Raw genomic sequence first — 15,069 nt, forward strand, 5'->3', positions numbered from 1 at the left:
TTTGGGAAATGCATCACATCTTTGAAAGCAAGACTAGTAAATCCGGACTGTTTCCCTGGGAGAAAAGGCTGAAGTCAGCCAACCCCGTTAGGGTATGCGTCAGCACATTCTTGCTTTAATATACAGATAATAATGATAGTTGCTGACATTTATTGAGCTCTTAATGTATTTTAAGCACCATGCTAAGCTTTACTTATCTATTACCTCATTTAACCCTCACAACATCCCATGACAGGGCTGTATTCCTTGTTTTACAGGCAAGGACAATGGGGATTTAGAGGCATGAAGATTTAGGATTTGAACCCAGGTCTACCTGACTCTGGATCCCACTTTGTTAACCTCTCTGTCTACCATTCACACAAGAGTAGGCAACAAGAACATGGACAACCTAGATACTTCCTCACAATAAATTCCTGTAACTCTACTGCCGGTGTTAGCTAACAAGTAACAAAGGAATTGGAAGTTTCTTTTCACTTGTGTTTAAATGATGTATGCACAGAATTAACTCGTCTTATTTCCTTGATTATGTAAAATTTTCCGGATGAGTCACACTTGATGTGCACACTCTCAGGCTTCTCATATCTCTTGGTCATACTTTCTTTTTTGTGGTGTGTTACATATTTCTCCCTCCACTATCATCCTCTTTCTCCCACAACTATATGTATTTTGGGACAGAGATGAAACAACTGGGTAATTGTTTACTGAGAAATTTGAATGAGTGCAAGGAGTGAGAAAACAGTAAAATATTTACTTGGAGAGAATTAGGACATTTTTGCTAGATGGAATTATGTGAAAAACTGCCATTGATTAAGTTCCTTGAATAAGTTCACACATTGAATTTTGCTCTATAAACACAATCTCAGCTGGCATCCATTTAGGTAATAAGGCCACTGGCGAGTGATGAGTGACTAAGTCAGTAAGTTGTCTTTGTTCTTTTCCTTGTCAAATTTCCCAGGACTCTTGAACTTAGGTGAATTTAGGTCAATAGATAAGTGTTAAAAGCACCCTTTTACCCTGGTATCATTAACCTGTTGGTTCTAGAAGCTCTAGGACAGATTCACCCTAAAGAAGAGGCAACTTTGGGCATGTTGAAACCCTCCTGATTGCCCCAAGGGGGGGCTTTTTTCTCAGTAGGTAAATTGGACATTTCCAAGAGCAGTCAACTGCATGGAAGCTCCCTAAGCACAGTGTGTTCTCTTTGTCCCTAACTCAGCCCATTACTTCTCCCCACGTTGGCATTCTTCAACATTAGAAGGAACATGCTAATTAAATTTTAATAAGGAATGCTCTTGATGCTGTGCAATGTGCCATGTCCTTCAACAGACTCTGTAACATATGAGCCCATATTCCAAAGATGGTGACCTTTCTGCTTGTTCTCAGGAGTGGACTAGTCAGTGTCCAACCCTGGTTTTGATCTTGATCTTTGGCCTAATTGCTCAAAGAAGCTAATAATTGACAAACAGGGGCTCTTTAGCTCATCAGTCAGATGGTATTATCAATCATGTGCATAAATCTGGCCATCACTGGTGTCCTTAAATGTCTCCTAAAGAAAGGAGTCAGTTAGAAATCTCCCTCATCTTATTTAAACATTGAATAACGGGGAAACATGGAGCTCTCTTGTGCTTCTGTTATAACTCATCCAGTGACAAGTGGCGAGTGTTGTTTGAAGAAAAATCCCATCCAGAGTTCGTGGCTAGCTGTTCTGTCCTTCTCAAGACACTTTAAGGCAAACCACTGAATTCAAAAACTGTCAGAGCCAAAATGATTTTAGGATATGAATGCATCCTTCACCTCTGTAAATAAGAAAACTGAAGGCTAGAGAGACTAAATTACTTGTCTGACATTGTACAGCTGCTGCAAAATAAAATGTCGTCGTCCGTACACTGACTTGATGATCCATGTAAAACTGTGAGTCTCTAGATTAGAGACGTTTATTGTAGACATGAGGAAACTACTCACCTCCAAATATTTTTATTTTCTTTTTAAAGATTGGCACCTGCGCTAACAACTGTTGCCAATCTTCTTTTTTTTTTTCCAGGTTTATTTCCCATCCCCGCCCCCCCACTCCCTGGTACATAGTTGTATATCTTAGTTGCAGGTCCTTCTAGTTGTGGGATGTGGGACGCTGCCTCAACGTGGCCTGACGAGCGGTGCCATGTCCGTGCCCAGGATCCGAACCCTGGGCCACCGCAGCAGAACGCATGAACTTAACCACTCAGCCACAGAGCCGGCCCCCAAATATTTTAAGATACAAATATTGCCTTCTTTGCTTCTACGTATGAGATACCTGTGACATAATATGACCTGGATGACCTTCATGCATGTCACCAAACAACAAAACGTTGCAGAGAGCGTGGTAGGCAGGAACTTGGGAACCCTGACTTCCTGCTAGATCTGCTCCTTTAATTGTGGGATTTGGGGCCAGTGAATGATCCTATCTATAGAGGCCAAGCTCTAGAAGTTAAAGTCCCAGGTTGAAATCTGAATTCTGCCACTTTCTGGCTGTATAACCTTGAGCCAGTTACTTCACCTCCCTGAGCTCCTATCATCTATAAAATGAAGATAAAAAGCACACTGAGGACTACTGTGGGAATTAAGTGAGAGAACCCAAGATAAATGCTTAGCGTGCTGCCAGCAGTTAGAAGAGTAAATGTTAACTCTCCTTAGTTTGAAGATGGATTAGATACTCTTTAAGGCCTTACCTCAACATGAATATTTTATAATTAGGTGACTCCAGAAGTTTCTGTTCTCCCCTTCCATTAATAGGTATGTGACATACTTCTTTTGTGCTCTGCTATATTTTCGTGTAATATCCAACGTTTCCGATTCAGCTCATTAGGAATAACTCTTTGGCCTTAGCACAGGGGCAGTTAATCGGTTTGACCACTAGATGGTGATTGAATCTTGTGGCCTCTCAGCTGGTAGACTATTTGTACTGTCCAATTAGTGGCAGACGTAAAACGTGTAAAACATGGAACTTTCAAGTTGGAACACCATCTGGAGTAACTTGAAGGGTTTGAAGAAGAGGGGCCACATAGAGGTGAAGAGAGTTGTTCAAGGTTACACAGCCGTTGGTTGTAGACTTCACTCAGAAAAGAACACAATCCCAGTTTAGGCCAGTGACTTGTTTTTTCCTTGCTCTGTAAGAACTGCACTAGAAACACAGCATGCTGCATGGCTGCTTGGGGCCCCTGCAGGACTATTCCGTCTGTCTCAGATATTTTTTTCATGGTTTAATGAAAGAGTTTTGAGTAGTCCCTCTGTTCCCTTTTAAGGGGATTATGTCACTTTTTTATTTTCACATTTATTTTCTTTGGTGCCACCCCTTATCCCTCACTGATACCAGTGTAATCTGTTTTCAGAAATTAGCAGATAATGGGATAGCTGGAAACATAGTGTTTTCTTGAAAAACATACAGAGTAACAAGTAGAGTTTTGACGCACCTTCGTATTTCTCCAATGGCCTCACGTTCAATGTCCTTAGTGATATTTCAACCATTAAGGACTTCATACTACATATGGGGGAATGTGTCTCGTTGGTACATCTATGTTTTTTTACTCCTGCAATGTTTTCTGTGTGTGTGTGTGTGTGTGTTCATATGTGTACAAAATGCCTCTTGTAAATGACATTTCTTTGTTCATCTTTTCCACTAGTAACCAAACAAAACAATAATGAATGCTCACAAAGAGGAAACGGTTCACCCCACTCAGGACCTACTTCCATATTCGCTATTTCGTAGGCAGTCTTTCTTGTGAATTCTGAAGTTCATGCTTAATCTTTAACCCACTGTTTAAAAGTAGATGGGAAAATAAACGCAGATTGAAAAACTTGGAACTTTGAGGCTAGAAGGAGCCTTCAAGATGACAACCTATCCCCCTCAGAAAAACTGTCTGTTTCCCAGTCACAGAGCTAGTGACAGATAGGATCAGCCTAGAATCTCTGTCATTCAACACCAGTGTTCTGCAGACTGACTCTGCTGCCTTCCTTGCTCATACAGCTTTGGAACCCACTAATGTCAGGGCCAGGTGCTGATCAGTGCAAGATGAAACCAGGGCGTACTCTGAAATTCATTAAACTTTGTGGGTCCATGCAAAATGACTGCAGCTCTTCTGATGCTCGCTGCGTGGATTTTGTCACATCCAGGATGCCTAGATGGTACACTTTATGTGATTCTGACAGCAACTAATTTTGCCTAACAGTGCTCCTGATATTGTTAAACCAAAAATGTTCTGCATTAAACGTCCACATTTTAATTATCCTGGATCTACGTAATTTATGTTGGTAGAGTGTGTGTTGAGCAATTATCTTTGTTGATGGAAAATGTTTTACCCAATTAGGGGGTGGGATTTGAACCCAATTAGTTACCTTGAGTTGACTGACTAAATGTTTGTTTTTCATCAATGCAGTTTCCAAACAACCTTCATTTGGTGGTGGGGAGATCCCCTGGGCATACTGCAGAAGCCTGGCTGCGGATTGCCAGGTTGGGTTGTGTTTGGCATGGTCCTTTAGTTTCCAGGAAGGTGAGGAAGCAAAAAGCAACATCCATCCAATATTTGAGAGATTTGAGTTATTTATGTCAATTCTTCTCTCAGGTCCATAAAAGGTGGCTCCGATTCCTCCCTTTCTGAGCCTCCGCCAGCTCGGTCTGGCCGAGCCTTCCTGCTCAGAGTCCTCCGAGCGGCTCTTCCGCTTCAGCTTCTCCTGCTGCTCCTCATCGGGCTCGCCTGCCTTGTACCGATGTCAGAGGAAGACTACAGTTGTGCCCTCTCCAACAATTTTGCCCGATCATTCCACCCCATGCTCAGATACACAAATGGCCCTCCTCCGCTCTGAACCAAGCAGTCGCCGTCTGCAGCAGTGCTGGTCGCATGCGGAGGATGTGGCCAAAAGTGATCCCAAACTCGCAAAAAGCGGACCCGAATCTTGGTGAATGCCCTCGGTGTGGCGGCTTTAGTTCTCCTGCCATGTGTGCAAATCATGGCTTCAGAGGTGGATGATAAACCATAACAGGGGGCGAGCACATGAAAGATTTGGAAGAAATTTTATTTGAAACTCTGATCCTCAGCATTAAAGAGATGAAGGACCTCCAGTGCTCCCTGGATGCGTGACTTCTGGGCTTGTGGCCCATTCTCTGGGTCCCCAAGGACTTGAGTAGACCGACTGGGCAGCTTTCCCACGGTGCTGCTCCACCCACTCAATAGATGATGCTACCTGGCCGCCATGTCAGTGTTGAACAGTCCGACAACCAACCAACCAACCAGTGCTGGAGAAATTTTAGAACCTTGTACCATACAATTTTTAAGAGCTTATATGGCAGCTTCCTTTTTACCTTGTTTTCCTTTTGGGCATGATGTTCTAACTTTTGCTTTAGAAGCACAAGCTGTAAATCTAAAAGGCACTTTTTTTAAAGTTATAAAGAAAAACTGGATGTAATAAATAAGATCATGGAAGGCTTTATGTGAAAAAAGAAGTTGAATGTTATAGTAAAAAAAAGATATTTATGTATGTACAGTTTGCTAAAGCCGTTTTGTTTGTATTGATTTCTTTGCATTTATTATAGATACTATAAAATATTTTGTCTGTGCTTTTTTTTGCCTCAAGAAATGACTTTCGATTTCCCTATCAAGCAGGCACTTATTGGAATGCAACCTAAATTATCTTTTTTGCAGAATGAATGAAGCTGAAACATAAGTATATATTAACGAAAAAAGATGATTCAAGGCAGTGCATATTTAGACATAGAGAACTCTGGATGATTCCTTCCTCCTTCCTCTTTCCACAGCCAATCATCTCTCTTCAACTCTTGCTTCCCGTCATCTGTCGTACTCTCTTTTCTTTTCTGTTCCCTTTGCACAATTGGAAGAACCTCCTATGATCTCCTGACCCCTTTTCCCCCTTTTCTACTCCATCTGAAGTGTACCCAACAGCCACAGGAATTTTCTTAAAACTCATATTCCTTGTTGGCTCCAAAACCTTTATTGTTTTTCATTGTCTACCAGAAGAGAAAGCATTTTAGTTTGTCTTTCAGGTCCAAATACAATACGATTTTGTTCTGCCCCTCTGATCTTGCCAACTAGTGGCCCTTGTGGAATTGTTTGGTACTCATGGCATTTAATCCATCATTTAATAATCAGCGGCGGATGATTTATACAAAACCTAGGTTTTGAGATTCTCTTGAAATGGAAAGTTCTGGCACCCTAGGTGCATGTTCCCGCGCCACAGTAATTGCTGGAGCTGCGTGGATGCCATCCCTTACAGAATAGGAAGAGAAGTTTTTACATCTGCACTTAAATCCTGTCAGCCTCTCTCATTGCCTGTACCAGCCTAACTCTTGTAGGTATTTAGTTCATAAATCCGGCTCTAAATCGAGAATTTAAACCAAGTGGAGGTACTCAAAATTACCTGAAACTGTCTTCCATTGTTTCCCTAACGTTCACAGCCCCAGTGCCTTCTCAGCTAGGGGTCCTGAGGTCTGTCAGGCTTTCTGATTTCTGCAGACCTAATTCCCTCTCTGCGGGCACAGCCTGGGAGCTTGCATTTTAAACAGATGCCTGAGGTGATTCAGTCCTACTCACTTGAAAAGCATGCTCTAGCAATTCTTAGCTCCATCTTTTTGTTCTCACCAACCTCCTCCTTGAAGACTTTCCTGATCGCTGTTGGACTATCTTTGAGACTTCCCTCTCCTGAACTTTCCTCATGTGGCATTTCTCTCATACTTGTCCTGCTTTCTACTGTCAGGTTATTCCAGCCTCATCTCCCCTGGACTCCCACTCAGGGAACAGACCAGAGTTGAGCTGTTCTTTGAAGACAAACCCATGAGTAACGTGTTGCCTATCTCCCTGCTTCTGGGAAAGCTGGGGAGATTGGAGCTGAAGGGTGCCTTCCGCCTTCATCTGAGATAGGTCACTTTTTAGGCCTCACTTTGCTCTCTCTTCACGTCCCTGTCACCCCAGCTCCAAGTACCTGGAAGTCGTGGTCTTGCGCTTCAGGGGACACATGTTGCCCCTGTGATGGAAAGTGCCACACAATGAGACATTAGTCGTGGAAGAGGCCAGCACAGAAAGCTGCAGAGCCATTTCTTCTCCATGTTGCAATTCACTAACTTGCTAGGCATCTCCCATCCATGAGGACTCAAATATTAAAAGCGGCTGAGAAAAAAATTATCTTAAGAAAAATCTTAGAATGTAGTCCCATTTGTGCCTCTCTGAAAACCCTTGTGGAACATCCAATGGGATGCATGATGTGCATTTCTATGGAATTTTTTGAAGACTTACACCACAGAACATTGGAACAGGACAGAAGTAGGAAGGCCCAGAGAGTGGAAGCATGGAAGCTGTGAGGTGATGGCTTCCCAGATGATGATATGAGCAGTCTAGCAAGGACCAAGCCAGCCACAGATGAGACTAGGATGTCTGCCTAGAGCCCTCACGATCCCACATGCCTACTGAGGGAGGGGACACAGGGTCGCATTAGGAGCATGCTCACTTGCACCAGCAGCCACCCTGGCAACAGAGAAAGAGATGATGTTCAACAAAGACTTTGTGGATAACGTGGGGGCTTTGAAAGAATATTAAGGAGATAAAAGGACACTGATGACTGTTAAAGAGGCTCTCATTTCGGGAGTGGGGACTTTCAGGAGCCCTACTGTGGCCTGGTGATAAGGAGTGATGTCCCAAGAGTAACAGTGAGGAAGGGCATAGCAAAGAGACCATCAACTGACCAGGAAGGGTGGGATTCATAACATTTTGCTAATGACAGTTGCACAAGCAACAAGAAAATGTTAGAAAAGCTAAGGAAAGAGAAAATCCCTAAAGCTAAGGTGGAGAAATAAAGGGTTAGAAATAAAAGTAGTGACTTAAGAAGCCCAGGGAGAAGTGAAAGGTTTTCGTGGAAGCAATGCCTGGGGAGCAGGGATGTTGCCTTCTGGAATATGGAGCGGCAGCAGCTTCCTTTGTTTTCGTAAGAAGTGAGAAGAGACACCTTCAAAAGGCTTGGGTGGGCAGTTCAGCAAGCCGAGGGCTGAGATTTACTGTAAAAGGGCAGGTTGGGGTAGACTGATTTATAGCCTATGTCCTGGGGCCAAATATTAAGAAACTACAAAATTTTATTGGCCAGCCACATAAGAGATCATAAAGCAAAGAAAGGTGGAGTGAATCGATTTATGAAAGCTGATCACAGCCAGAAAAGCAAGTCCTCAAGGAGTGGTCCGGATAGGAGAGCAGTCCCAATAGTTGAGTTCTCTACCCATCCACCCCCGGTCCACCGTCACCATCACCAAATGTGTCCATAGGGAATTTTGCGGAAATAAAATACTTGCAGAGTATATGCTGAATACGTTCAGAAACGCGCTGGCGGAGCAGCATCCACTCACGTCACAGGTGTTTACCGGATGCCCACTCTGGAGCAGAAAGTGCTCCAAACTCCTTGGGAGTCAAGTCTCAGCTAGAACCTCATCACATCTTGTTTAATCACCCGTTAAAAGCAGTCATCACTGGGCCTTTGACATACGGAAAAATCCATGTTTTCCTCCACCAATTATGTCCTTAAAACGGGATGAAGGATTATGAGGAGACTAGAAGGGAGCCAAATAGAAACAATATCTAATTTCAAGGAAAAAAGAGAGATTCAGGCCTGTTAGATCTGTCTTAATTTTCTGTCAGCAAATTTCCTCTCCTTCTAACTTCTTTGTCACCTGGTTTATGTTACAGTGGGACACGTTTTGAATGTGACTCTGGAAATGGAGGTAGCTGGAGTGGTTTACAAGCATAGAGGCAATTTCCAGCGTAGTCACATGCAGCTCCAAGAAGTTAATTCGGGTGATGAGAGGTGGTGTTTTAGCGAGAGTGGGTATTTCAATTTTAGATTTAATAACACATTGTGATAATTGTGGCTGATTGTCATACCTAAAGTGACCCAGAGATAATGAAACTTAAAAGGAATGACTTACGTTCTTCAGTTCCTACCTTCTCACTAACCTCTCCGTCCGAGTTTTAAAATATCCTCGAGGACACCATTTGGGACTACCACAGAGGAGCCTAAATTTGGGGAGAGAAACTCATTCCGAGTAGTAAGGAAAGAACTGGGTGAATTGGGGGCACTTGCTGCAGCCTCTGCTAAATGGCTTCCCAACCTGAGAGGGACTTCTGCCTGTTACTTGGGCACAAGGCAGGACCTGGAGGAATTCATTTGAACTCTGTGGTCAGCAAGGAGCATCTTGGAAGGTGGAGGAAGTTGGAAGGTTGAGAATGACTAATGAAAAATAGAACGATATGCTGTAACACAAGCTGAACAATGAGGGACATTTAATCTGGAGAGCCAGAGCCCAGGAAGCCAGCTGCGACTTGGATGTAATCTTTCTAAAATATGAAGGTCACAGTAATATGAATCAGCCTTGTGAATTTTTTTTTTTTACCTATTACCAAACACAGGAGCAGGAACATAACTGAATTTGAAAACTGCAATTATATCAGGAGAAGAAAGTCCTTTGTGAGCTGTGCCACAGATGATGGCATTGGATGCTATAGGTGGTCGAGAAGAAATCCAGATCTCCCAGCTGAATAGTAATATCAGGGCCTCACAGATGTGCGTTCCGGGCCCAGGCCTAAGTCCTGCCAGACACATTCTTGAGGCAGTTGCTGTGCTGGGAAAGTTTCCAAGTGGCTGCCAACACTGAGGACAGTTCCAGGCTGTTACCCCCAACTTCAAACCTCCCAGCACAGCTCACTTGCCATCCTCAGTAACACCTCTTCCTGTGGCATTTACACGTTGACCAGAAACTATAGGGATGCGTTTTGCTACAAGGCAGTCTTTCCATGCCAGCAGTGTTCCAAGTGTGGTCCAGATCAGCAGCATCAGTGTCACCCAAAAGCTTGTTAGGACTGCACCACTTTTGGATCCAGGGCTGGGCTTCCAGGCTACCACCTGCCCTGGATTTCCCCATCTTGGGATCATTTAATTCTCTCCATCTTGGGACCATTTAACTCTCCCCAGCTGGCCACAGTGGCAAGCGATGTAAGCAATTTCCCCATCCTCTCCCCCATCCTACTTGTAATGTCAGCTTCATCAAATAATAGGTGTCCATGTAAGTCTGGATTTTTATTCTGGACTCTATCCTGTGCTGTTGCTCTATCTTTACATTGCTGTCTTAATTATAGCAGTGCATAGTATAACTGATTATAGTAATAATGTATGTATTTATATTACATATAAATATAATAAAATACATAAATAAACAATACAAATATATCCTAATATGTATCATGACTATTAATACACAAGTATTATGTATTAATGCACTAAATAGTGTATTAGTTACTTCGTATACAAGTTACAATACATCTTTGGAAAAGCCCCATTTCTTTCCCCTTTTTATATGTTATTTTAAAGGCTAATTATTAAAAAAAAATCAACAATTTGAATTATAAAACATTCTCTTGTTTTCTAAGGGAAAATTAACAGTTTCCTGTCTCCCTCTTAGTCATCTCCCAATTTGATGTTACATTTCCATGCTTTTGATTCTTACTCAAACAGCACACACATATGTTTTTAAAAATTGGATCTATTTGTATTATACTATGACTTGCATTTTTCACTTAGTATTCCACAGACACATCAATACAAATGTGTTCACCTTCGCTGCATTAGAAAGCTCAGTATCTTTTTGTCAGCAGTCGTTTCCTCCCAGGTTTTTGCTGTCAAACAGTGTCTCATTGAACAAGCCTGCAATCACATGCATCATATCTTAGTGTATTGCTGTTTTATTTCCCTAAAATGTGCTGTTCAAGGTGCAATTACTCAATCAAAAAGGTATGTACATTCTAAACTTTAATAAATTCTGCCAGATGATTTTCTGAAAAGTTGGAATGATTTACAATCCCACCCACAGGGGAGAAGAGACCCCCTTTCCTCGTACTTTCCCTAAATCTAGAGTAGTGGTTTCCTAATAATTAGGGGAATTATTCCCAAATTATGACTGTCCAAATTCTGTACATTAGAATCTCTCAGGGAACTTTTAAAAATGGAGAGCCCCAGGCTTCATCCCAAACCAATTAAATCATAGTCTCTGGCGATCAGTATTTGAAGTTCTCAGGGTGATTCCCATGTGCAGACAAATTTGGAAGGGCTGGACTAGATGTTATCAATTTTGTAAAATATTGCCCAATTGAGGGCATCAGTAGCTCATTTTTTTTTTAAATTTGCATTTCCCTGACCAGTTTATACCATTATTGTTCCATCTGTCTTACCTCTGTGTAAAGTCCAGTTTATTCTCTATTTTTCTATTGGTTCTTTACTTTTTCAGACTTATTTAAGGAACTCATCGCATATTGGAAAAATTAACCCTATTATATCATTTATCTTCACTTCATACAGTTCCTATAGTCACACGGATAATGGGTTTTTTGAAGCTTAAGTGCATGGCTGTGTATCCTACTTGTTAGTTTTAGTTCTCCATGTGAGCTGAGACCACAGGATGACAACTGACAGACAAGTGGTGTGGTTCCACCACCAGGAAACAAACCCAGGTTGAGGTAGTGAGAGCACCATTCTTAACCACTAAATGACCAGGGCTGGGTCAAATTTTTATTTCGTCAAATCTGACAGGTTCTCTTTCTCTTATAAATTCCGGATAGTTTATATCAAGAAGGCCTTTCCATTCCAAGATTATGCAAATGTGTGCTTCTATTTTCTTCTAGTAGGTCTGGAATGATTTTTATAGTTGATGTGAAGTAAGGAACTGCTCTGTTATTTTCCAAATGAATAGACAGTTGTCCCAACACCAATCAGGAACAAGACGGGGTTACCACTAGTTTTTAGCAATCTAGACATCAGTCAGCATGGAGCTTCTTTAATAAATTAGAATGCATAGTATTTACTATAATGCAGTTTTAAAAATGAGATCAATCTATATGTATTTATTGGGGAAGATACCTACCGTATATTCTTAAATTAAAAAAAGATATAGAATAATTTCTATAATATACTCCCATGTTTTTAGAAAGAAAACCCATGTGTATATATTAATTGTATAAGGGGAAGAAAAAGTTTAGAGAAATACAAATTAAATTCAAGCCTTCACATTGTGAATAGAGTGATAAGGGGAGAAGGTTTTAAACACTTATTTAAATTGTGACAAGGAGCATGATTTGTTTTTGAGATCCAAATTGCTGTAATAATAATGATTATTTTAAAAGACAAAGGAAAATATACTTTGTTCTTGCATTCTAATACTTTTTAATTAAAAACATCTATATGGTATGCCCAAAATAAATGGTGGCAGGCAGCTCATTAAAAGCACAGAATCCCAGCAGCTGACTCCGCTCTAGGAGGCCATCTTGAATTTATTGTTGGTTCCAGGGCATAAGAACAAAGGTGGCACCAGCTCCTGATTTCAGATGAGGAGGCTCCCTGACCAGGACACTTGCTGAATCCTGAGAGAAGAGCTTTCCTGGGAGAGATGTCCTCCGAATGAGACTCATTTGTTCAAGAAAAACCTCAACTTCTTAACCTCCCATCCTCCTGCAGACGTCCCCCTGCTTGGAGATGAAATCAGCCCACCAGAGAGAGCCAGATCACCTCACCGGAAGTGATGGGGGCGGGGACACCAACACTCGCTCTTGGAAGTCACAGGCAGCTTCTACTACGTGCTTTCTTCCGGCGCAGAAACCACAGATTCACCTGCTTTCCTTCTTCCTTGAAATCTGCTCCTACTCAACAGCCTCCCTCAGGATTCCGCCCACTCAAGCCGGGCTTTGGCGTGAGGCTCCATCCCTCCCTTTCCCCACCTCTCCCATGGAGTCTGCTGTTCAGAATGGGAAACTGAGACGGGAACAAAGGAAGGGTCTGCAGGTTTATAAAGTCCTTTCATCCAAGTCTTATTAACAAGGCTCTACCTAGCAGAGACTCGGGAGCCAACAACCCGGTGCTCAACCCACAGCTCAGCTGAGCAAATGACTTAACCTTTCAGTTCCTCAGTCCCCTGCTCTGTAAAATAGCTTAATGATAGTCCCCAGTGCATGGGGTTGTTAGGAAGATGAAGTACATTGTTCATGTGCTGTACAGTGCAAGACTGGTACTAAGGGACAGTTATGCTAACCATTTTATGATTGTTTCCTCTAGCTTCAAATCGATTTCAGAAATGGCAACTGGGAAAACTTTCCAGATCTTCTTCCCACACTCGTTTTTTAACTTTTTTGGGGAGGAGAAAGGCTCTTAGAATTTTTAAAACCCTACTGGTAGCTCTAGAATCAGGCAGCAGGAATAGAGATGTATCTCCCAGGTGTGTGCATTTTCTGGGCCCTTCCACTGCCCTTGCCAGGCAGGATTCTCTCAGGGCATCACCTTGGATTCTTGCTCTCTTCTTAGCCGGGTGGGGAGAAGGGGACCTGTGGCCTGATGATGCCTGATGAAGGTTGGCAAACCACAGCCTGTGGCCTGTTTTCATAGGCCTTGATCTAAGAATGGGTTTTATATTTTTAAAAGGTTCTCAAACAAAAACAGATAAACAAAAAATGTTTGCAGACCACATTAAGATACTTACTCTCTAGCCCTTTACAGAAAAAATTTGCGGACAGGCAAGATAGAGTTGCCCAAGACACACACCATTAGTGGCCTGGCTGCACTAGGCGTGACCCTGGGTCCTTTCAGACTCCCTTCTCCTGAGGAGACTTCTCAGAACGACATCCTCACTGTGTCACCTCAGCACTTGATCAACCCTCCCACACCTCAGTCTGGTCACCATTTGGGGTTCTTCCCCTGTAAACACTTCTATGGCACCCATGAAGAATTCCCCCTTCCTTCCTTCCCTACTTCCTTCCTTCAAAATTTTTATTGGCTTTTGTTGGGGGCAGGGTGGGGCTAAGGTTTTCATGTTTGTCATCAGAATGGAAATGGCATCTTCACGCATGACTAATAGGCATAGAAGGCTTTGGCCTCTCAGAAGCTGCGTGTCCGTGTCCTAGTTGGGGCGCCTGCCAGGGCTGCGATCCTTGCTGCTCCCTCAGCTGTGGGTGCTGACATCAGGAAGGGGAGGGTTCTGGCTCCCCTGCAGAGCTTCTTTCTCAGGGCTGGGTACTTCTCGTTGGCAAAGAGCGCACACATGTGGCTCCTCAGCACTCAGCGGGACTGGGAAGTATGGGACCGAGATGGTGACATAAGTTGATGGGTGATAAACCTTGTTTGTTCAGGCTTTTGGATCCCTTTTATTGGCTTAATGAGGTCCTGGCACATTTCCCTGGGGGCTTCATCAAGCAGTGTCTTCTCTTGGTGGCTCTTGTGGGACCCCAGAGGCCTACACAGCCCTGGCCTCTGTGAGCACTTGGGTCTCCAATATCACAGAGGAGCGGGGGCCTAGGGAATGAAAGGACTCACCTGTCAGGACGCTTTACTGGAAATTCGACACCAGGCATTTGAAAGGGCATCTCTTTTATCTTTCTGCCTCTATGCAGTCATAGAAAAGAAACGAAAATCTCCATATTGCTCTCAGCTCTCTGATAGATGCTTTCCATTATGTTTTTAAACCCAGGCCAAAGCTTAGCAGCTTTTTCCAGAGGAACAAGCCTGGAGCCACCTTTGGTTCTCTCCTTTCAGGGTCCAGGTCTTTCTACTTCCTAGACCCAGGCTCTCATGATCCTGGGCTAGGAGCAGTTGGCAGCAACATTGCCAAGTAATTAAAACAAGCTTCTCTATCCAAACCTCTTGTCTTTTCATAAACCTGCTAATGCTTTTCCTTGTACACATTTGTTTAGCACTTGAGAACGGATCGGATGACAAGGTTTGTTAAGGGGCACTTTTAAATATTTAATAATAAATTCAAGCGTAAATGAATGGATCATTTGCTCCAGTTTGTGATCCGTTCTCAGTGAAGTGTCTAGCAGCTCCAGTTTGGCATCTTTAGCCCTTCTGTTCATTTTAAAGGAAATGCATCCCTCGCTGCGGTTGAGCCCCAGAAACCTGTCTGCACCGGTGTCCTTGAGAGACCAGGATGACAGGCACAGCAGCACCCAGAGGCAGTGACAGGATTCCCTCCTGCTGACCGTACCCTCCCCCTGTCCCCTCCAGCCTGTGGCGTGG

General features: G+C 43.0%; 2 protein-coding genes across 14 annotated transcripts in view; one reads left to right on the top strand and one right to left on the bottom strand.

Moving 5' to 3' along the window:
- SYNE1 (spectrin repeat containing nuclear envelope protein 1) overlaps positions 1 to 5,573 on the top strand; it is a 446,099-nt gene extending 440,526 nt beyond the window's left edge. For 9 of the 11 annotated variants that reach the window (XM_046669209.1, XM_046669206.1, XM_046669212.1 and 6 more), the window contains one exon: positions 4,593 to 5,573. In XM_046669209.1, the coding sequence (XP_046525165.1) occupies positions 4,593 to 4,833 (241 nt within the window). In that variant the 3' untranslated portion in view covers positions 4,834 to 5,573. The remainder of the gene's footprint in view (positions 1 to 4,592) is intronic. The other 2 variants (XM_046669216.1, XM_046669217.1) reach the window with 1 other exon arrangement.
- Positions 1 to 15,069, bottom strand: part of ESR1 (estrogen receptor 1) — a 277,685-nt gene that overhangs the window by 5,717 nt on the left and 256,899 nt on the right. The window lies entirely within an intron of this gene.

This window comes from Equus quagga, chromosome 8 (genome assembly GCF_021613505.1).
Source record: "Equus quagga isolate Etosha38 chromosome 8, UCLA_HA_Equagga_1.0, whole genome shotgun sequence".
NCBI lineage: Eukaryota > Metazoa > Chordata > Mammalia > Perissodactyla > Equidae > Equus > Equus quagga.